Source organism: Loxodonta africana, chromosome 24, assembly GCF_030014295.1.
Source record: "Loxodonta africana isolate mLoxAfr1 chromosome 24, mLoxAfr1.hap2, whole genome shotgun sequence".
Taxonomy (NCBI): Eukaryota; Metazoa; Chordata; class Mammalia; order Proboscidea; family Elephantidae; genus Loxodonta; species Loxodonta africana.
The window spans coordinates 33,552,854-33,575,787 of NC_087365.1; the positions used below are offsets into that span (position 1 = coordinate 33,552,854).

The window sequence follows — 22,934 nt, forward strand, 5'->3', positions numbered from 1 at the left end:
GCCTGCCCTACAACTTGTGCTTTCAACCATTCCCCCACTTCACCACTACCTCCATCAAAATATAAGTCCCATTCTTTCAAGTCTTTAAAATACAGAGTTGATTTAAACTTTAAAGGGTATAGCATTGAACCTGCTACTGGAAGGTTGACACTTCCTCTACCATTGCCTTTCTAAGTGATAATCTAGCTTGTGCTTAAAACCCTTCAGTAATAGTGAACTCACGACCTCCTTTTATAGCCCATTCTATCTTGTGCCAGCTTAAATTACTATAAAGTTCTTTCTTATGTGAAAGTGAACACTATTTCTCTATAGATTTATTCAGTAAGCAAAAATTAACCCTGATTTTACTCTGTGCCAGGCATTGTGCTAAGTGCTGGAAATATGATAAGACATAGCCCTATTGGTAAAAAATTTAGTCTGGCATACCAACTCAAGTATTGGCAAGGATTAAGGAAATAGAAAAACTCTCATACATTGTGGTGGGATTCTAAATTGGTACAACCACTTTGTAGAGCAATTTGGTAATATCTATTTTTTTTAATCAAGTTAAAAATGTAAATACTTGCCTTTCATTTCTTGCAGGATAACAGATTGATACCTTAAATAACCTTCCTGCCTAAAACAGATAAAATATAGTATGATACGTATTTTTTTAGGTATATTTAAATCCATCACTAAACTGGCACCAAAATAAAAAATCCACAGAGTCCAAAAAACAAAGTAAGTAAGCACTAAAGCTGTGTTTCACCAAGAAGGCTTCTGCTGATCCTTGGAAAATTTGAACCTCTTCTTTGATGTCTGCACAAGGCATAAAGATAAGAGATAAATCATATAGCCCACCCAAGATGGAAATCTAATAGAAAACCCCTGCATTAATCCAGAACCTCAATGGGCCTACCAAACCTTGACATGTGGAAAGATAACAAGGAAACTCTCTCACTTTACTTTGGCACTGGGTAAACCAAAAATCCTGTTGCCATCGAGTTGATTCCAACTCATAGGAACCCTATAGGACAGGGTAGAACTGCCCCCACAGGGTTTCCAAGGAGCGCCAGGTGGATATGAACTGCCAGCCTTTTGGATAGCATGTATATGAGGTGACTGAAAATACCATAGCTTGGGTCAGGCGCACCTTAGTCCTTAAAGTGACATCTTTGCTTTTATAACACTTTAAAGAGAGCTTTTGCTGAGATTTGCCCAATGCAATACGTCATTTGCTTTCTTGACTGCTGCTTCCATGAGGGTTGATTGTGGATCCGAGTAAAATTAAATCCTTGACAACTTCAATATTTTCTTCATTTATCATGATGATGCTTATTGGTCCAGCTGTGAAGATTTTTGTTGATGTGCAATCCATACTGTGTTTCAAGTCCTCCTCACTTTCAGCAAACAAGGTTGTGTTATCTGCATATCGCAGGCTGTTAACGAGTCTTCCTCCAATCCTGATGCCGCATTCTTCCTCATATAGTCCAGCTTCTTGGATTATTTGTTCAGCATACAGATTGAATAAGTATGGTGAAAAGATACAACCCTGACATACACCTTTCCTGACTTTAAACCACGCACTATCCCCTTGTTCTCTTCTAACGAGTGCCTCTTTGTTTATGTACGAGTTCCACGTGAGCACAGTTAAGTGTTCTGGAATGCCCATTCTTTGCAATGCTATCCATAATTTGTTATGACCCACAAATTTCAATGCCTTTTCATAGTCAATAAAACACAGGTAAACATCTTTCTGGTATTCCCTGGTTTCATCCACGATCCATTTGACATCAGCAATGATATTCCTTGTTCTATGTCCTCTTCTGAATCTGGCTTGAATTTCTGGCAGTTCCCTGTCAGTGTACTATTGCAACCACTTTTGAATGATCTTGAGCAAAATTTTACTTGTGTGTAATATTAATGACATTGTTCGATAATTTCCACATTCTTTTGGATCACCATTCCACATTTGTGGAATGAGCACAAATATGAATCTCTTCCAGTTGCTTGGCCAGGTAGCTGCCTTCCAAATTTCTTGACATAGATGAGTGAGCACCTCCAGTGCTGCATCTGTTTGTTGAAACATCTCAGTTGTTATTCCGTCAATTCCTGGAGCCTTGTTTTTCACAAATCCTTTCAGTGCAGCTTGGACTTCTTTCTTCAGTATCATTGGTTCTTGATCGTATGCTACTTCCTGAAATGGTTGAACATGGACCAATTCTTTTTGTTACAGTGGCTCTGTGTATTCCTATTTAGTATCTGATAATTATGATACCTGAAACTTTGTACAACTATTTCTGGTCTCTGAAGTTTCTCAATTATGATCCATTATTTCCTTGTATTTTGGGATTTTAACTGTGGGCAGCACATTTTCCTGTGAAATTATCTAAAAGGATTGTTTCAAGTTTGGATTGATGTGAGCTTTTCCAGATATGAGTTTGCTTTTGACAGTTGCTTGGGGGTGCCATTTACTCAACATCACTTTAATTTTTTTTCTTTGGTGTTTTTTCAGAACATCCAGGTAGTATGAATTCTGACTGTAAACTGAGCTTCTAGATACACAATGTTACCCTCTACCCAGTCTCTGAAGAAGGACATTATGCTTGATAAAGTAGAGGGTTAGCCAAAAAGAGGAAGACCTTCAACAAGATGGGTTGACACAATGGCTGCAACAATGGGTGCAAGTATAGCAACAGTTGTGAGAATGAGGCAGTACTGGGCAGTGTTTCATTCTGTTGTACATAGGGTTGCTATGAGTCAGAACTAACTCGATGTCACTTAACAGCAAATATAAAATAATAATATTTAGTATGTTTACAATAGCTAAAATGTTGGTAGTTTGAGTCCACCCAGAGGTACCTTAGATGAAAGGGTTGGTGATCTACTTCCAAAAATATGCCATAGAAAACCCTATGGAACACATTCTACTCTGACACACATTGGGTCGCCATGAGTCAATTGTGGTAACTGGTTTGTTTTGATTTAAAATATGTAAAGTAATAGAAGAGAAACTTGAAAAAAGAAATAGCGAATAAAAGACTATAATGAATAATTGTAGCCCTGGTGGCACAGTGATTAAGAGATCAGCTGCTAAACAAAGGTCAGCAGTTCGAATCCACCAGTCACTCTGTGGAAACTGAAAAAAAAAAAACATCTAGAAATGAAAAATGTAAAAATTGAAATTTAAAACTTAGCGAAAGTCTTAAGCAGCAATTCAGACACTGTGAAGAGGGAATTGTTGTATTGGATAAGAACTGAAGTTAACAGAAGGGGAAAATAAGGAAGAGGCAAAATTTGAAGAGGTACCTGAGAATTTTCTCCTGAGTGGTTGAAAGACACCAGTCTTGATATTCAAGAAGCCCAGCGAATCCCAAACAGGGTAAATAAAAAGAAATTTGTGTCTAGGTAATGACACTTCATGTGATAGTTAATATTATGTGTCAACTTGGCTAGGCTATGATTCTCAGTGATTTGACTATGTAATCAACTTCCATTTGTGATCTGATGTGAGCAGCCAACCAGCTGAAAGGGGAGTTTCCTTGGGGGCATGGCCTGCCTCCAATATATAAATAGATGTTCAGGCAAAGTTCACTCTCTCTCTTGACCCTGCATTCTTCTCATCACCTGACCTCCAGTTCTTGGGACATAAGGCTGCAGAAGTCTTCAGTCTACCTCCTGACATGCAGATTTTGGATTCGCCAGCCCCCACAACCCTGTGAACCAGCAAAGATCTCCAGCCTACCACCTAACCTACAGATTTTGGGTTTGTAAGCTCTTGCAACCACATGAGCCAGAAGAGTTCTTTAGCCTACCACCTAACCCATGAATTTGGGACTTGCCAGCCTCAACAATTGCGTGAGACATTTCCTTGAAGTAAATCTCTCTATCTATATTTGTATGTACACTTCACTGGTTTTGCTCCTCTAGAGAACCCAGACTAAGACAGCACAGAATACAAAAGAAAAAGGGATGCTCTTAAAAGCATCAAGAGAGAAAGGTCTGATCACCTACGTATCAAATTTAGTAGCTTAAGACAATGACTATTTTATTTGCTCATCATTTTATGAGTCACCTGGGCAGTTCTTCTGGTCAGCTTGGCTGATCTCTGCCATCAGTTGACAACTTGGCAGGGGCCAACTAATTTAGGAAGGCCTTATTCACATATAGGACCAGCTACATAATTTGTGGGGCCCAGTTCAAAATGAAAATGTAAGGCTCCTTGTTCAAAATTCTTAAATGGTGACAACAGAGCATTAAACCAAATCCAGGGCCCTCCTGAGCACAGGGCCCTTTGTAACTGCACAGGTCACACACCCATGAAACTGGCCCTTCTCAAATATTTGGTAGTTGTCAGGCTGATTGATCTAAGGGGTCTTGGCTGGGATCAGCTTGTCTCTGCTCCATGTGGTATTATCCTCAAGTAGGCTAGCCCAGGCTTCTTCATAATGTAGCAGAAGAGTTCCTAGTAGAAGCAAGAGGGGGAACACCTCAACACACAAATATCTTTTGGCTGAGTTGCATTTGGTAATTTTCTGTTAACCAAAGCAAGTCATGTGACCAATCTCAGATTCAAGGGGCAGAGAAACACACTCAATTTTTGACTGAAAGAGCTGCAAAAAATCTGCAGCCATCTTTTTTTTTTTTTTTTTTTTTTAACAATCTACCACAACCTACAAAGGAACAGCAACAAAATAATCCAGTGATTTCTCAATAGCAACAATAGATACCATAATAAAACAGTGGGACAATATCTTCAAAGTACTGGGAGAAAATAACAATTAACCCAGAATTCTGTACCCATCAAAAATATCTTTCAAAAATGAGGGCTGTTCCTTTATCACCACCCTTATTCAACATTGTGCTGGAGGTCCTAGCCAGAGCAATTAGGTTGGATAAAGAAATAAAGGGAATACAAATTACAAGGAAGAAGAAAAAGTATCTCTATTTGCAGATGACATGATCTTATACACAGAAAACCCTAAGGAATCCTCAAGAAAACTACTGAAACTAATAGAAGAGTTCAGCAGAGTATCAGGATACAAGATAAACATACAAAAATCAGTTGGATTCCTCTACACCAACAAAAAGAACATTAAAAAGGAAATCACCAAATCAATACCATTTACAGTAGCCACCAGGAAGATAAAATACTTAGGAATAAATCTTACCAGAGATGTAAAAGGCTTATATGAAGAAAACTACAAAACACTTCTACAAGAAAACAAAAGTGACTAACATAAGTGGAAAAACATACCTTGCTCATGGATAGGAAGACTTAACATTGTAAAAATATCTATTCTACCAAAAGCGTTCTATAGATTTAATGCAATTCCGATCCAAATCCCAATGACATTCTTTAATGAGATGGAGAAACAAATCACCAACTTCCCATGGAAGTAAAAGAGGTCCCAGATAAGTAAAGCATTACTGAAAAAGAAGAACAAAGTGGGAGGCCTCACTCTACCTGATTTTAGAACCTATTATACAGCCGCAGTAGTCAAAACAGCCTGGTACTGGTACAACAACAGGTACGTAGACCAGTGGAACAGAATTGAGAATCCAGACATAAATCCATCCACATATGAGCAGCTGATATTTGACAAAGGCCCCATATCAGTTAAATGAGGAAAAGACAGTCTTTTTAACAAATGGTGCTGGCATAACTGGATATCCATCTGCAAAAAAATAAAACAAGACCCATACAATGCACACCATGCACAAAAATGAACTCAAAATGGACCAAAGACCTAAATACAAAATCTAAAATGATAAAGATCTTGGAAGAAAAAATAGGGACATTAGGAGCCCTAATACATGGCATAAACAGTATACAAAACGTTACTAACAATACAGAAGAGAAACTAGATAACTGGGAGCTCCTCAAAATCAAACACTTTGACCATCCAAAATCTTCACCAAAAGAGTAAAAAGGGTACCTACAGATTGGGTATTCAGATACCAGCAGGGTCACCCATGGAGTACAGGTTTCAGCTGAGCTTCCAGACTAAGACAGACTAGGAAGAAGAACCCGGCAGCCTACTTCTGAAAAGCATTAGCCAGTGAAAACCTTATGTGGAAATTATAGAACAATATCATTAATATCACATGCAAGCAAAATTTTGCTGAAGATCATTAAAAAACGGCTGCAGCAATAGTATATGGACAGAGAACTGCCAGAAATTCAGGCTGGTTTTAGAAGAGGATGTGGAACCAGGGATATCACTGCTGATGTCAGATGGATCCTGGCTGAAAGCAGAGAATACCAGAAGCATGTTTACCTGTGTTTTATTGACTATGCAAAGGCATTCGACTGTGTGGATCATAACAAATTATGGATAACATTGCGATGAATGGGAATTCCAAAATACCTAATTGTGCTCATGAGGAAACTTTACATAGATCAAGAGGCAGTTGTTTGGACAGAACAAGGGGATACTGATTAGTTTGTCAGGAAATTTGTGCGTCAGTGTTGTATTCTTTCACCATACCTATTCAATCTGTATGCTGAGCAAATAATACGAGAAGCTGGACTATATGAAGAAGAATGGGGCATCAGGATTGGAGGAAGACTCATTAACAACCTGCGTTATGCAGATGACACAACCTTCCTTGCTGAAAGTGAAAAGGACTTGAACCACTTACTAATGAAGACCAAAGACCACAGCCTTCAGTATAGATTGCACCTCAACATAAAGAAAACAAAAATCCTCACAACTGGACCAATGAGCAACATCATGATAAATGGAGAAAAGATTGAAGTTGTCAAGGATTTCATTTTACTAGAATCCACAATCAACAGCCATGGAAGGAGTAGTCGAGAAATCAAAAGATGCATTGCATTGGGTAAATCTGCTGCAAAGGACCTGTTTAAAGTGTTGAAGAGCAAAGATGTCACCTTTGAAGACTAAGATGCGTCTGACCCAAGCCATGGTATTTTCAATCACATCATATGCATATGAAAGCTGGACAATGAATAAGGAAGACCGAAGAAGAATTGATGCCTTTGAATTGTGGTGTTGGCGAAGAATATTGAATATACCATGGACTGCTAAAAGAATGAACAAATCTGTCTTAGAAGAAGTACAACCAGAATGCTCCTTAGAAACAAGGATGGCGAGACTGTGTCTGACATGCTTTGGACATGTTTTCAGGAGGGATCAGTTCCTGGAGAAAGACATCATGCTTGGCAGAGTACAGGATCAGCGGAAAAGAGGAAGACCTTGAATGAGGTGGATTGACACAGTGGCTGCAACAATGAGCTCAAGCATAACAACGATTGTAAGGGTGGCGTAGAACCGGGCAGTGTTCTGTTCTGTTGTGCATAGGGTCGCTATGAGTCGGAAACCACTTGACAGCACCTAACAACAACAACAGATTGGGAAAAAGTTTTTAGCTATGACATTTCCGATCAGCGCCTGATCTCTAAAATCTACATGATACTGCAAAAACTCAACTACAAAAAGACAAATAACCCAGTTAAAAAATGGGCAAAAGATATGAACAGACACTTCACTAAAGAAGATATTCAGGTAGCTAACAGATACATGAGGAAATTCTCACGATCATTAGCCATTAGAGAAATTTAAATTAAAACTACAATGAGATTCCATCTCACTCCAACAATGCTGGCATTAATCCAGAAAACACAAAATAATAAATGTTGGAGTGGTTGTGGAGAGATTGGAACACTTATACACTGCTGGTGGCAATGTAAAATGGTACAACCACTTTGGAAATCGATTTGACGTGTCCTTAAAAAGCTAAAAATAGAACTACCATACGATCTAGCAATCCCTCTCCTTGGAATATATCCTAGAGAAATAAGAGCCTTTACACGAACAGATATGTGCACACCCATATTCATTGCAGCACTGTTTACAATAGCAAAAAGATGGAAGCAACCAAGGTGCCCATCAACAGATGAATGGATTAATAAATTATGGTATATTCACACAATGGAATACTACACATCGATAAAAAGCAGTGATGAATCTGTGAAACATTTCGTAACATGGAGGAATCTGGAAGGCATTATGCTGAGTGAAATTAGTCAGTTGCAAAAGGACAAATATTGTATAAGACCACTACTGTAAGAACTCAAGAAATAGTTTAAACAGAGAAGAAAATATTCTTTGATGGTTATGAGAGAGGGAAGGAAGGGAGGAAAGGAGAGGGGTATTCACTAATTAGATAGTAGATAAGAACTACTTTGGGTGAAGGGAAAGACAACACGCAATACAGGAGAGGTCAGCACAACTGGACTAAACCAAAAGCAAAGAAGTTTCCTGAATAAAGTGAATACATCGAAGGCCAGCGTAGCAGGGGTAGGGGTTTGGGGGCCGTGGTTTCAGGGGACATCTAAGTTAATTGGCGTAATAAAATCTATTAAGAAAACATTCTGCATCCCACTTTGGAGAGTGGTGTCTGGGGTCTTAAACGCTAGCAAGCAGCCATCTAAGATGCATGGATTGGTCTCAACCTAGCTGGACCAAAGGAGAATGAAGAACACCATGGACACAAGGTAATTACAAGCCCAAGAGACAGAAAGGGCCACATAAACCAGATACTACATCACCCTGAGACCAGAAGAACTAGATGGCGCCCAGCTAAAACCGATAACAGCCCTGACAGAGAACACAACAGAGCACCGCTGAGGGAGCAGGAGAGCAGTGGGATGCAGACCCCAAATTCTCATAAAAAGACCAGACTTAATGGTCTGACTGAGACTGGAAGGACCCCAGTGGTCATGGCCCCCAGACCTTCTGTTAGCCCAAGACAGGAACCATTCCCAAAGCCAACTCTTCAGACACGGATTGGACTGGACAATGGGATAGAAAAAGATGCTGGTGAAGAATGAGCTTCTTGGACCAAGTAGACACTTGAGACTGTTGGCACCTCCTAACTGGAGGGGAGATGAGAAGGCAGAGAGGTTCAGAAGCTGGCAGAATGAACACGAAAAGAGAGAGTGGAGGGAAGGAGCAGGGTGTCTCATTCGAAGTAGAGCAATTAAGAGTATATTGGGTAGCAAGGTATATATAAATTTTTGTATGAGAGACTGAATTGATTTGTAAACTTTCACTTAAAGCACAATAAATTTTTTTTAATGAGGGCTGTTGTCACTAAACTGTACATGTACATGTAAAACATGTTATAACAGCAAATGTTTTGTTGCAAATATATTTACCACAATGAAATACAAATAACAACTGAGAGTCCCTGACGGAGTAGGAGAAATGTGGTGTGCAGAACCCAAATTCTAGTAAAAAGACTACACTTAATGGTCTGACTGAGATTGGAGGGACCCTGGAAGACATGGCCCCCTGGACTCTCTGTTAGCCCAAAACTAAAACCATTCCCGAAGCCAACTTTTCAAAGATTACACTGGACTTTAAGACATAAAATGATACTTCTTAGCTCAAGTAGATACATGAGACTAAATGGGCAGCTCCTGCCTGGAGGCGAGACGAGAAGCAGAGGGGGACAGCAACTCCTTAAACGGATGCAGGAAATCCAGGGTAAAAAGGAGGCGTGTGCTGTCACATTACAGGGAGAGCAACTAGGGTCACATAACAATGTGTGCATAAATTTTTGCATGAGAAACTAACTTGAACTGTAAACATAAAGGTTTTTTTTTTTTGGTAGGGAAAACTTTCCTTGTTATTGTTGTTTTTATTGTGGCAAAATATACATAACACAAAATTTACCATTTTAATCATTTTTAAATGTACCATTCAGCAGCATTAAATACATCCACAATGTTATGTAACCATAATCATTATCAATTTCCAGACCTTTTTTATCATCCCAAATAGAAACTCTATGAATAAAGATATTTTTACACCAACAAAATTTGGAAAAGTTTAACACCAAAGGAATTGCATCAAAGGTAATGTTAATGGATGCAGGCAGGAAAAAAAAAATTATCCAAATGGAAAATCTATGTTACAGCAAGGAATAGTGAGCAAAGATACTGGTTTAAAATGTGAGTAAATTTAAGAAATGTTGATAATAATAGAAATATCTAATACATGGTGGAACACAGCAATCTATAAATTACAGGACAAGTAAAATACGTTGACTCAAAGGAGAGGTGATCAGATTTAAAGTATTCTTAGATTTTTATTAGAAGTATGATAAAGATAAAATTAACTTTAGACTTTGTAAACTTAAGTATACAGGTTTAGATAGCTAGAACATAGTTTATTGGGAGGGGTCATCATTATGCCTTGATTACAGGTGTCAGTTCAAGGAAATATTGAGTAATTCTGAGTCCCTGATAAGCAAATCAGGTATACCATGGAAATATAAACAGGCTTTTACTTATCTTTGAGCATTCTTGGATTTAACGAAGTCAAGGTATCATGAAAAGAAGCCAATAATTAACCTTGACAACTCAAATGCAAACAGAACAGTACTAAGGGAATTAGCTATTAATTCTTCTCTTGGTCTCCAGGTAAAATAAATAGATGAAGACATTCATTTGATAAATGCCCATATCCAGGCAGTACATAAGAGATGGGCATGAATCCGAGCCCATTAGATCATAACAGGATCCCATTAGATCATAATAGTTTAGAGCCGGATCACTTCTAAAGGAGATCACCCCTGTGCGCAAAGAGATTACATATAGGGGTAACCAGTGACCTAAGTGCCCCCTCTAGGTACTACTATAACCTGAAGCCATCAAGTCAATTCTGACTCATAGTGACCCTATAGGACAAAGTAGAATTGCCCCATAGGGTTTCCAAGGCTGTAATCTTTACAGAAGCAGCCAGCCACATCCTTCTCCCAAAAAGCAACTGGTGGGTTTGAACTGCTGACCTTTCAGTTAGCAGCCGAAAGCACCACCAGAGCTCCAGACAGGAACTACTATAATGCAGTTAAAATGAATGAACTAGATCTTTAAGTAGCCACATAGATAAATCTCAAAAAATAGTAGTAAACACATAGTACTTGGTATGCGCAGCCATTGTTCTATGGGCTTTACATGTTTTAACACATTTAATTCTTACAGAAGCCTTATGTGGTTAGTACTGTCACTGTTCCTATTTTATATCTGTGGAAATAGGCTCAGAAAGATTAAGGAACTTACCCAAGATCGTACAACTAGTAATGTGAAGACAGGATATGAACCCAGGCTGTCTTTCCTGGAATCTAAGTACTTGACCACCAGGCTATACTGCTTCTCAAAAGTGTGATATTGCTGAAAAAAGAAAGGTACAAAAGAATCCGTATAGTATGAAACCATTTCTATAAATGTTTAAAACTTTCAAAACATTTCTGTATTTTTTTGAAAGCATATATATGCAGAAAAAGTATAAAAACATTCATGGGAGTGGTACACACCAACTCAGGACAGTGGTTATCTCCAGGGAAAGGAGAACAGAATGGGGAACTGTATTTATAATGTTCTATTTCAGTTTTAAAAATCTGAAGCAAATATGGAAAAAAAAATATTAACATCTTTGGAATGCACAGAAAAGAAAAAAAAATTTTTTTTTTTCTTTCTGGGGTGAATATAATAGTGATTTGTCCAAGGTCACATAGGGTAAGCAGCAAAGACAGATTTTTAAAAAAGGATCCCCTAGTCTAATTCTCTCATTGTATAGATTAGGAAACCAATGACCAGAGAGTAATTTATTCAAAGGCCCACCAACTCAGTGGCAGAGCCAGAGATCCCCTGACTTCCAGGGTACTTTCCACTCTCACCCTCCTACAACCTGCCATTCTTCCAAGGAGCGCCTAGTGGATTTGAACTGCTGACCTTTTAGTTAGCAGATGTAGCTCTTAATCACTACGCCACCGGCGTTTTGCCTGTCGGCCAATTTGTGCTTTTTCTATTGGTTAATTACTTTTGTCGTAGTGGAACACCAGACTTACACTCTACTAAAAATAAGAGTTTTTATTGAGGGATAAAATGTTTCACAAAACAGGGAGACACCCAAGCACCCAGACAAGATGCTGCAGTGTGCTCTGTGTTGCAGAGAGAGGGTGAGCGGTTTTTATCAGGTGAAACAATCAAAGGCTGTACTCACAAGCACAGAGTGAGGGGGGAGCATAGCAGAAAGTTACAAGAGCGTAGTTAAAATACAATCTTAAACATTTTCTTAGCATTTATAAGCCTATTTGCTATAACCTGAGATTTGTTTGACAAAGCATTCTGTCAGGAATAAAAAAAAAAAATTGCGTCAATTTTTGTCACAGCCACATGCCTGTCTTTCCTCTCATCTTAAAGTAACAGATGTATGGTTTACCTTAGTTGCAGTTGTACAAGGAGTCAGCAGAAATGGAGCAAAGTTCTCAGTAAGTGATTTAGGATGAAGTCAACTTAAAATGCTCTAATTTGAGGGAGTCAAAGTAGAAAATTAGGGACTATACGGCTGCCTTAGTTATCTAGTGCTGCTATAACAGAAAACTGCAAGTGAATGGCTTTAACAAACAGAAATTTATTCTCTCACAGTTTAGGAGGCTAGAAGTCCAAATTCAGGGCACCAGCACTAGGGGAATGCTTTTTCTCTCTGTCAGCTCTGGGGGAAGGTCCTCGTATCTTTTCAACATCTGTGGGCCCAGCGTTCCTTGGAGATCTCCATGCACCTTGGCATCAACCTTCCCCTGGGTCTAGGGGTTTCTCAGCACAGGGACCCAGAGTCCAAGGGATGTGCTCTGCTCCTGGCTCTTCTTTCTTGGTGGTAAGAGGTCCTTCTCTCTCTGCTCACTTCTCTCTCCTTTTACCTCTTGTAAAATAAAAGGTGATGTAGGCCATACCCAAGGGAAACTTCCCTTACATTGGGTCAGGGCTGTGACCTAAGTAAGGGTGTTGTATCCCACCCTAATTCTGCCTCATTAACATAACAAACATAAACTAATCATCATAACATAATCTAATCCTGTCTCATTAACACATAGAGGTCAGGATTTATAACACCACAAATAGAGGATAATGACATCAGATCACAAAATGGAGGAGATCTACACAATACTGGGAATCATGGCCTAGCCAACTTGTACATATTTTGGGGGGACACAATTCAATCCATGACAAGGGCTGAATCTTGGTTACAGATTTATGAAACAATGGTAAGCCTCACATTTACTTAACATTACCAATTCTATTTCCTAACCTTCTGTTCCTAAGTATCTTTTCTAAGGCAAGCTGCATAAACATTTTAACAGACAATTCTTTACACTGCTAAAGCCCTGATCTTTGCTCTCTTTGTGTTACATGTAGTTAAACTTTTATGTGAGCTTAAATTTTTTTTTTGTTAGAAAAGCAAGAGCAAAGACTCTGGGCTAAATTGCAATTTGATCTAAAATGGAGTTTTAATTTAGGCCTGAAGTCACCCATTTCAGCACTTCAGTTTTAAGGTTCACATGCACACTTTTAAGGAAATCTTTTTTTTTTTCACATCACATTCTGTCTCTCCATACACAAACGGGATTATATTTTAGGGTCATAAGCCTCAATCTTAATCCTGGTTGCATAGTGGTTAAGTGCTACAGCTGCTAACCAAAGGGTCGGCAGTTCAAGTCCGCCAGGTGCTTCTTGGAAACTCTATGGGGCAGTTCTACTCTGTCCTATAGGTTTGCTATGAGTCAGGATCAACTTGACGGCGCTGGGGGTTAAGCCTCAATCAGGACCAGAGCCAAGGCTTTCTCTAGAAATTCGATGTCTTTTCTGTTTGCTTTCCTGCCTTTTCTTTCTTCTTTCCTACTTACCCTACCTCCTCCATTCCCCAATTCCTGTCACATAGCATTCATAAAAGGGGCCCTGGTGGTGCTATGGTTAAGCAGTTGGCTACTAACTGAAAGGTCATTGGTTCAAACCCACCGGCCTCTTTGTGGAAGAAAAGGCCCAGCAATCTGCTCCTGTAATGATTACAGCTAGGAAACCCTATGGGACAGTCCTACTCTGTCATATAGGGTTGCTGTGAGTTGGAACGGACTCGGCAGCCCACAACAACAACAAACATCCATAACATTCAGAATGTTGCTCCCTTCCCTCCAACCCTGTATTCAAATTCTTTATCTATCCATAAGGCATCCTTGGTTAAGCTAAAAGATGGGCCATATAATGAATTAAAATTTAGAAAACATTCACATTTGTGGATTGCTTCGCAGTTGTCAAGGTGTCACCATGATCTAATTTGATCTTCTTTTCAGCCCAGTGTGGTAGGCAGATGAGACAGTGGGGTCCAGACAGTTAATGTGACTTGCCCAAGGATCACAGAGAGAAAGTAACAAACCCTGAACTGGAATCCAGGCCTCCCGACTCCTTACCTTAATTACGTCTCTTTTCAGTTGCCCTTATCTCTACAAACCACTAAAAAGAAATTGGTCCCTAGAAATGAGGATAAATCAATGTAGCGCTGTGACACCCCCATCTCCACAAAAACATATAATACTTCCTGCAAGGCCCTGTATTAAGCTGCCTTCTTCTGCAGATCCTCTAAGCTTCATATCACCCTAAAAAGAAAAAAAAAACACCAAACTCTTTGCCATTGAGTTGATTCTGACTCATAGCAATCCTGTAGGACAAAGTAGAACTGCCCCGTAGGGTTTCCAAGGCTGTAAATCTTTATGCAAGCAGACTGCTTCCCAGGGAGCCGCTGGTGGGTTCTAGCCACCAGCCTTTCAATTAGTAGCCGAGTTCTTAACCACTGGACCACCAGGGCTCTTTCATATCACCCAGGGGGTCAAAATTGTGACCTTGTAAATTTTACTTGCTTCAATTAACACCCAAGTGAATAAGGAGAAGAGCTGCAGCCTAATAGTTTAAAGAGTCAGCAGAAGCGCAGCCCTTCAACTGGTGAAATTTTACACAGAAATCTGGAAGTTACGAGCCATCATCAAAAGTCCCCAAGGAGATTTTACTAATATGACAGGCTGGGTCTCAGCAATCAGCCCATCTAGGGATTAATTTCTCCACCAAGAATTTAAGGAGTCCTGGTGGTACAGTGGAACCCTGGTGATACAGTGGTTAAGAGCTACAGTGACTCACAGCTGCTAACCAAAAGGTCAGCAGTTCGAATCTACCAGCCGCTCCTTGGAAATCCTATAGGGCAGTTTTACTCTATCCCATAGGGTCACTATGATGACAGCATCAGGTTTGGTTTTTTGTTTTTTGTTTTTTTTGGTAGCACAGTAGTTAAACACTCAGCTGCTAACTGTAAGGTCAGCAGTTCAAACCCACTAGCCCACTCTGCAGGTGAAATATGTGGCAGTCTGCTTCTGTGAAGATTTACAGCCTTGGAAACTCTATGGGGCAATTCTACTCTGTCCTGTAGGGTTACTTCAAGTTGGAATTGACTCTATGGCAGTGAGTTTGGTTTGTTTTGTTTTTTTTTAACCAAGAATTTAGCCCACTCAGAATTCTGACATGAGCTGAGTTAAATCCTTCTCTGGCAGGATTTGTTTTTCTAGGTTAACTCACTAGGCCAAAGTTTCAATCTGTCTCTTGGGATCCATTCTGAATTAAATTCTCATTAAACTCTGCCCCTGGAGTATCCTTAGCATCCTTAGCATAACCATTTCCCCTAGCCCCTTCTAACCTCAGTGTCAACACCAATTCCAATTCCAAAGACTGGGGAGAAATATAGGGAGACCAGACAACAAGACTTGTGGCCACCAGGATGAATATAAAAGCAAGATTTTTGCTTGGCTGAAATCAAAGAGATGAGATGGGAAAGCCAGCTGCAGGGAGCTCCTGGGGTCTTTAAAAAAAACTCACAGCAACACACCTTGCCTCTGCCTCCTAAGGACAGGGAAGATGCTCTGCTCTGGCTTCCCTTAGAGAAGATAATAAAAGGGCATAGTCACTTGTGCTATAAGTAGGAGAAACGATTTTCTTTTCTTCCGCTGCTGCTTACAGAGATCCCATCTCCTTCTCTGTTTAAGTTTCAAATTACCTGGGTTGCTAGAAATTTCCTCTGTAAAATAAGGGCTACCCTTTACTTTTGCTTCTTTGCAAATCAGAAGGCTCTGGATCAAGCCAGCTATAAAACCTGCTCTCCTGGTCGGCTTCCATGCTACTTTTGGACTAATGAAATGTTGCCTTTTTTCATTGTGGATTGGTGAGAAGCTTCCCATCCATGAGATGGCGTGAAGTTTAAAATAATTTTTGTACTACGCTTGGTTGTTTTCTTGTTCTTGTCTTTAAAATTGCAGGCAAGCAAGCAACAAGCTTCTTCTGCTAACAAGGTGAGAAATGAAGTTCCTTTGGCGTCCATTCTGTTTTGGGGAAGCATATGAGTTTAGCTGGCAACTTCAGTTTGCTTCCAGAACGAGTGACGCTGCTGCCACTTTGAAAAGTTTAAAGAACTTGTTAGTCATCCCTCATTTCTTGGTTTTCAGGAAAGTTAAACAGATTTGTTTCACTTGTGTGTCAGAGCGGTTAAGAAGAGTTTAGTGTAAAGGGAGCGATCTGTCTTTTGCTAACTAGAGGCTTCTTACTTCCCTTTACCCTGCTTTTTCCATTTCTCAGCAGTTAAAAAAAAAATTATCCTAAGAAAGAAGTACTCCAGAATATCAACCCTGACCCCAGCACTTCGTTAAATGTCTTCAGAAAGTAGCCTGTAGTATCAGATTTCTAATGATTCTCACAGAGCAGAATTTGGGATTTGGGGTCAGTCTATACTATAGCAGTGGTTTCATTTCATATTATTCGTGTTAAAAAAAAAATAGACAACCAAAATTCCATTTATTGCAAACCCCCCTTTTCCTTCTTAAGTGTAATTGTTTGACATTTCAGAGCAGGTGCCTATTTTGAAATATTTTAACTCCCGTTAGCAGAAAGCTCAGTTTAATGTTTTCAATTGCCGATGAGTTTGCTCTGCTTCAGTGACATTCTTTCTGCTGATTCTATTGGAGGGACACTAGGAGACTAAGTGAATGGCACATTGGAGTCATTTTTATTTTCTTCGGTTATTTTGGCGGCCTTAGTGGAGTAAAAGTAGCCCCTGGGTAGTGCAAACAGTTAACAATTTTACAGCAGAAGGACGGGAAGAGACTGCTAACCGAAAGTTTGGAGGTTCAAGTCCACCCAGGGGTACCTTGAAAGAAAGGCCTGGCAACCTACTTCTGGAAAAGCAGCCATTGAAAACACTACGGAGCACAGTTCTACTCTGACACACTTGGGGTTGCCACAAGTCAGAATCGACTTGATGGTAACTGGGCTGGACTGGACTGGGATCAGGAAATCTTGACTCACTCCTGAAAACACTTTCATAGAACTCTGTCTCAAAACCTTTTCTACTTTCCCTAAACAGAACTAATTCACACATATTCTTAAGGCTTGCCAGCTGTATTTCCCTGGTTCCGCCTTGACCCTTTTTTGCAGAAAATTCCCTGACATCAAAGCCTCTCCCCTTCTTCCTGCTGTAAAGCTGTTAAGAGTTGTAACACACCATCTACTCAGTTTCAAAATCAAAAGACAGCATGGCAATTACTAGGACAAAGAAAATTTGTTTCTAAAGGGCAAAAACAAAATCAATAAATTACCCGCCAAGGTCTTTGTTGAGCGAGGACAGCTAAATCAGGCTGAAGGGAATGATGTCAGGGATGGAAAGTAATCGTTTTAGCAGCAACTACGACTGGAGGACTTGACTCCCACCCCAGTGCTTATTTCACTCACTCACTACCAGGCTTTGAGAGACAAAATTGGTGACCAGTTTATGACAGGCAAATGCCCAATGATGAAAGGATCTGAAGGACTCAGAAGAATTGGCATCAAGGCTGAGAGGAGTAGAAGATGGGCTTCAACAGGAAGGGACTGTCCCCTCCAGCTTCAAGAAGCTTAGCATGAATGTGGAGAGTGGCTGTTTGAGTCCCCTCCTCCCAGGATGTAGCAGACATGCAGAAAATTTTGCTCCAACCAAGCTGAGGGCCGGGAGGAGCAGGCTAGAAATTGCCCAGGCTGCTATAAGGGGAGGCCCAGGGTGGGAGGACCAGCATAAGCAGACTGTTTTATTCCTTTTCTCTTCTGCAGGACCTTAAGGCTAGGATGGGGCAGGCCCCCCTAGTTACTGAGATCCTTGGAAAAGCAGCCCCCGTCTTGGGTATGGGGGATGAGAGGTGGGGGTCCTGCAGTCAGAGAAGATGGAGATGCTGCTGAAGCTCTGAGCCATGATTGAGCCAAACCCAGGCATTCAAGGGAAGAAATCCACTCTGGATCTGTCTGCTTCCATCGAAACCCAGTTAGAAAAAATAAATCCATTAGCCTATGCCAACAGGTGCATTCTTCTGACACAAACCATACCTGCTATTTATTCCCCCTGGGCGTGGGAATATAGCAGATGCCAGCAATTATTTGGATTGTCTTAAGAAGCTGTCCATCCCTGCATCTTTCTCACTGAGTCATATTACCTTTACTAACCTTATTCTACATGCCTTAGTTACCGCAGCCACTACTGGGGACCTCTCACCAACTCTGCCTATGCCTAGGGTCTCAAAGGGCTACTGACTTTAAAAAAAAAAAAAAACGGAAACAATACCCTACTCTCAAAATGGCAGAAAGCAATCCAGCGCATTCTTTTCTTCAATATTCCTCCTGTCCTTGTCTTTCTCTCTTCCTCTTCCCATCTCTCCTTGTGTCTCTTCTTCCTTCATTGTTCTTCCCTGTCCTAAGCCTTGCTAGTCCTCTAGCTCTACTGGGACACTTTTGAATAGTGTCAGAACGCCAGCCAAAAAGGCACCATAAAGCAGGAGGGTACAGCTTGTTGCCACTATCCCCTTCTTCCCTGTCCCACTCAGGCCTCTCAGGATGGATGTCACCCGCCTGTTCCTGGCCTCTCTGCTGGTCTGCCTGTACTTTCTCATTGCCCACAGCCACCTGGAACTCAAGGAGAAACCCAGAGATGACAGGAGCCTGAAGAGCAATTGCTCCATGAAACTGTTGGATTTCCCTTCTGTCTCAGTCGTGGGTAAGTAGCCTAGCCTGGGTGGGCTCTGGCCCATGGGAGGGGGCTTCATGGTATCTAGCCTGGATTCACTGCAATGGGGTCAGGGATCCCTCCTGTTCATTCCATGAAATAATCCTGGGAGAATAAAGTGCCCCTTAACTCATTTGGTTTGGCAAAGCCCTGCATGCCACTGCCACCAATCTAATATGCAGATTAGCATGCTAGAGGCTCTGAGAAAGCCTGTAGTCCAGGCACTTGGCAAACTTGATGTAACTTGGCATTTCTGAAACTTACTGAATCACAGAGACCCTATCAATAGTAACGAACTTTAGGAAATACTGCAGAATATAACCAAGCCTGGGATGAACCAGTCCTGTCTGCCAGGGTTAAGAATGACGGCTCAAGGAAAAATACTAGGGGCAGTAGAGCCTGGCGTTGGAGATCTCTGGTTTGACTTCACCTGATAATAGTAATAACAGCAGACATATTGTGTGCTAGGCACTGTGCTTAGTGCTTTAGACAGATTATCTCATTTTAATCTTCAAAGACTCTGTGAGGTGAGTACTGTTTTTATTCATATTTCACAGTTGAGGAAAATGAGGCTAGGAAAGTTAAGTAACCAGCATAAGATTACTCAGTTCTGAATGCTTCAAAGGCCAGCGTAGCAGGGGCAGGGGTTTGGGGACCATGGTTTCAGGGGACATCTAAGTCAATTGGCATAATAAAATCTATTAAGAAACATTCTGCATCCCACATTGGAGAGCGGCATCTGGGGTCTTAAATGCTAGCAAGCGGCCTTCTAAGATTCATCAATTGGTCTCAACCCACCTGGATCAAAGGCGAATGAAGAACACCAAGGACACAAGGTAATTAGGAGCCCAAGGGACAGAAAGGGCCACATGAACAAGAGACTACACCATCCTGAGACCAGAAGAATTAGATGGTGCCCGGCTACAACCGATGACCGCCCTGACAGGGAACACAACAGAGAACCCCTGAGGGAGCAGGAGAGCAGTGGGATGCAGACCCCAAATTCTCATAAAAAGACCAGACTTAATGGTCTGACTGAGACTAGAAGGACCCCGGTGGTCATGGCCCCCAGATCTTCTGTTAGCCCAGGACAGGAACCATTCCCAAAGCCAAGTCTTCAGACAGGAATTGGACTGGACAATGGGATAGAAAAAGATGCTGGTGAAGAATGAGCTTCTTGGATCAAGTAGACACTTGAGACTATGTTGGCATCTCCTATCTGGAGGGTAGATAAGAGGGAAGAGGGGGTTAGAAGCTGGCAGAATGGACACGAAAAGAGAGAGTAGAGGGAAGGAGAGGGCTGTCTCATTAGGGGAAGAGCAATTAAGAGTATATAGCAAGGTGTACATAAATTTTTGTATGAGAGACTGACTTGATTTGTAAACTTTCACTTAAAGCACAATAAAAATTTTTTTAAAAAAAATGACTCAGTTCTTATGTGGCAGAGCCAGAATTCAAACCTGGGTACTTAACTTCTGGACCTAAGCTCAAAACTAACGTCCCTTACTGCCTTCCCTCTCACAAGGAAAAGAGTATTCTAGGCATATCAGGAAGTCATCAATCACTATTGGTACGCCAGACTTTTCACTTTATAAACACACCTCATTTACTGTCAAGACAACACATTGCAAGGTAGGTACTACAGTATTCATTTTGCAGATGAGAAAACTGAGACTCAAGAAGGTTAAGTAGGTTATCCAAGGCCACACAGCTGCTATATGACAGAGTCCGGATTCAAATCAGGTCTGCCTGACTTCAAAGCACTAAGAATTGCAAAATAGGACTCCAGGAAACACATCTGTGTACAAGACACAGAGACCATTTTCAGGGTATCACAATGTGCTTGCCCTTGCTGAGAGTGGAGACTAAACAAGGGGTATGTGGGGTGACTTTGAGTGGGCCAGGGTCAACCAACTTAAGGGATCAGGCCCCTCATAGATGCCACAGGCAGATCCCAGGGCCTCCTTGGATTTCCCATTTGCCTCCTTGGGGCCACTTTGCTCAAAGTCCTTGGCTGCTGGTAAGTAGCCAGGCTGAAAAGAACCTGCTAGCCTGTGTCCCAAGATATGATTCATCCGTTAATCCCCTCTCCCACCTACTGTGGCACTTCCTGAGCCCCCTCCCCTCCTCCCACGGCGCTGAAGCTCAGGGCCCCCAGAAACAACTGGCTTTGTTTCTTCTGCCTCTCTTTGAAGCACTGAACAAGAAATCCAAAAGGATCCTCAGCAGAAAAGAAGCTGAAATGATGAAGGGACCTTCCAAGGTAGGCCTGGGAGTTATTCTTCTGGGGGTGGGACAGGACTTCAAATGGGTCCTTAAAAGGAGAAAGGAGCTCTGGTGGCACAGTGGTTAAAGCACTCAGCTGCTAACCAAAAGGTTGGTGGTTCAAACCCACCAGCTGCTCCATGGTGGAAAGATGTGGCAGTCTGCTTCCGTAAAGATTTACAGCGTTGGAAAACCTATGGGCAGTTCTACTGTGTCTTATAGGGTTGCCAAGAGTAGGAATGGAAACCCTGGTGGCATAGTGGTTAAGAGCTATGGCTGCTAACCAAAATGTTGACAGTTTGAATCCACCAGTCATTCCTTAGAAACCCTGTGGGGCAGTTCTACTCTGTCCCATAGGGTCACTATGAGTTGGAATTGACTTGATAGCAACAGGTTTGGTTTGGTTTTTTATGAGTAGGAATGGACTCCACGGCAATGAGTTAAAAGGAGAGAACCCTCAAGCTCTGGCTAGTCACTGAATGGAAGATTGTCTAGGTTTACACCAACAAAAGAAGCTGAGAGCTACCTAAAGGCTTCCTGGTCTAACAGTCCTGGGTCAGACCCCCACAGAAGCCCTGGAGGCTAAGGCTCACTAAGCAAAATAACTGTAGTGAGTTTGAGGGAATTTGAGGCTGATTGAAAAAAGATATGACCATGAGATAGCATTGCACAACAAGCTATTTATTTAGGCACTGACAGCCACATGCATGAGGTAGTCCCCCACAAAAAGAGATCTTCCAGAGACTAGAGGCTTAGGGAGCCACCAGAAGGGAAAGAGGGCATGAAGAGCCCTGGGGAAAAGAAGGGGAGAAAGCTTATGTGTCTCTGGATGATGTCTTCCTGCAGCAAGGTGGGTCAGAGAGCTCCCAAGGACAACAGCATCCTAAAGTCCTTATAAGGTATAGGATTTTATCTTCTTTAGGGGTAGCAGATGTTGAGTGCAGTTTCATGGGGTATGTAAAGCAGGCCGACTCCACGTAGCTAAAAATCTGCTTATTTGGGCTGTTTTTAAAACAATTGGATATGTACAAATTTGAGCTTGGCACTGGTGGACATTTTTGGGCTAATGGGCCTCAACTTGCTATGAAGAAGTAAACAACCTGGAGCTAATAAACACAGGCTGTTTTTTTACTTCTTTATGTAACAATAGCTTACCTGCTAAAAAGCATCCTCCTATACTAAGTAGGCCCCTGCCTGCAATGTCACCCTTACCCATTCTTTCGGATTAGTGAGATGTTTCCAAATCTCAGTTATTTCAGAGCTACTTTTGCAACTTTTACCATATCTGAGTTTCACCTATTTAATATACTTATTTAGAATTAAAACTTAATAAATTATGTAACTATGATAAATAGAACACCAGTGTCATTTGCCATAAATAGAAGATAACCATAGAAATAAGTAAAATGAAAATGAAATATCTTAGGCTGGATTCTCTAGAGAAGGAAACCAGTGCAGGACATAAATGTATACACAGAGATTTATATCAATGAAGTGGCTTACATGGTTGTAGAGGTTGTAAAGCAAAGTCCCAAGTTCGTGGGTCAGACTGGAGCCTTCTCCTGATTCCTGTAGCTGCAGGTGCTTGTGAATCTAAGATCAGAAATTTAGATGGCGGGTAAACTGCTAGCTCAAGTCCCAAGAACCAGCTGACAGATGAACAGGAGCCAGCTACAGGATCCAGAGTGAGCAAAAGCCAGGGAGCCTTGCCAGAAAGCCCACCTATATTGGATGCAGGCCACACCCGAAAGAAAACTCCCT

The 22,934-nt window shown here is 41.1% G+C and overlaps 1 protein-coding gene across 1 annotated transcript in view; it reads left to right on the forward strand.

The window, feature by feature from the left end:
* Nucleotides 1-22,934, forward strand: part of ASIP (agouti signaling protein) — a 34,703-nt gene that overhangs the window by 6,275 nt on the left and 5,494 nt on the right. Inside the window, exons 2-3 of the mRNA XM_003411665.3 lie at nucleotides 18,730-18,899; nucleotides 21,104-21,171. Of these exons, the coding sequence (XP_003411713.1) occupies nucleotides 18,740-18,899; nucleotides 21,104-21,171 (228 nt within the window). The 5' untranslated portion in view covers nucleotides 18,730-18,739. The remainder of the gene's footprint in view (nucleotides 1-18,729; nucleotides 18,900-21,103; nucleotides 21,172-22,934) is intronic.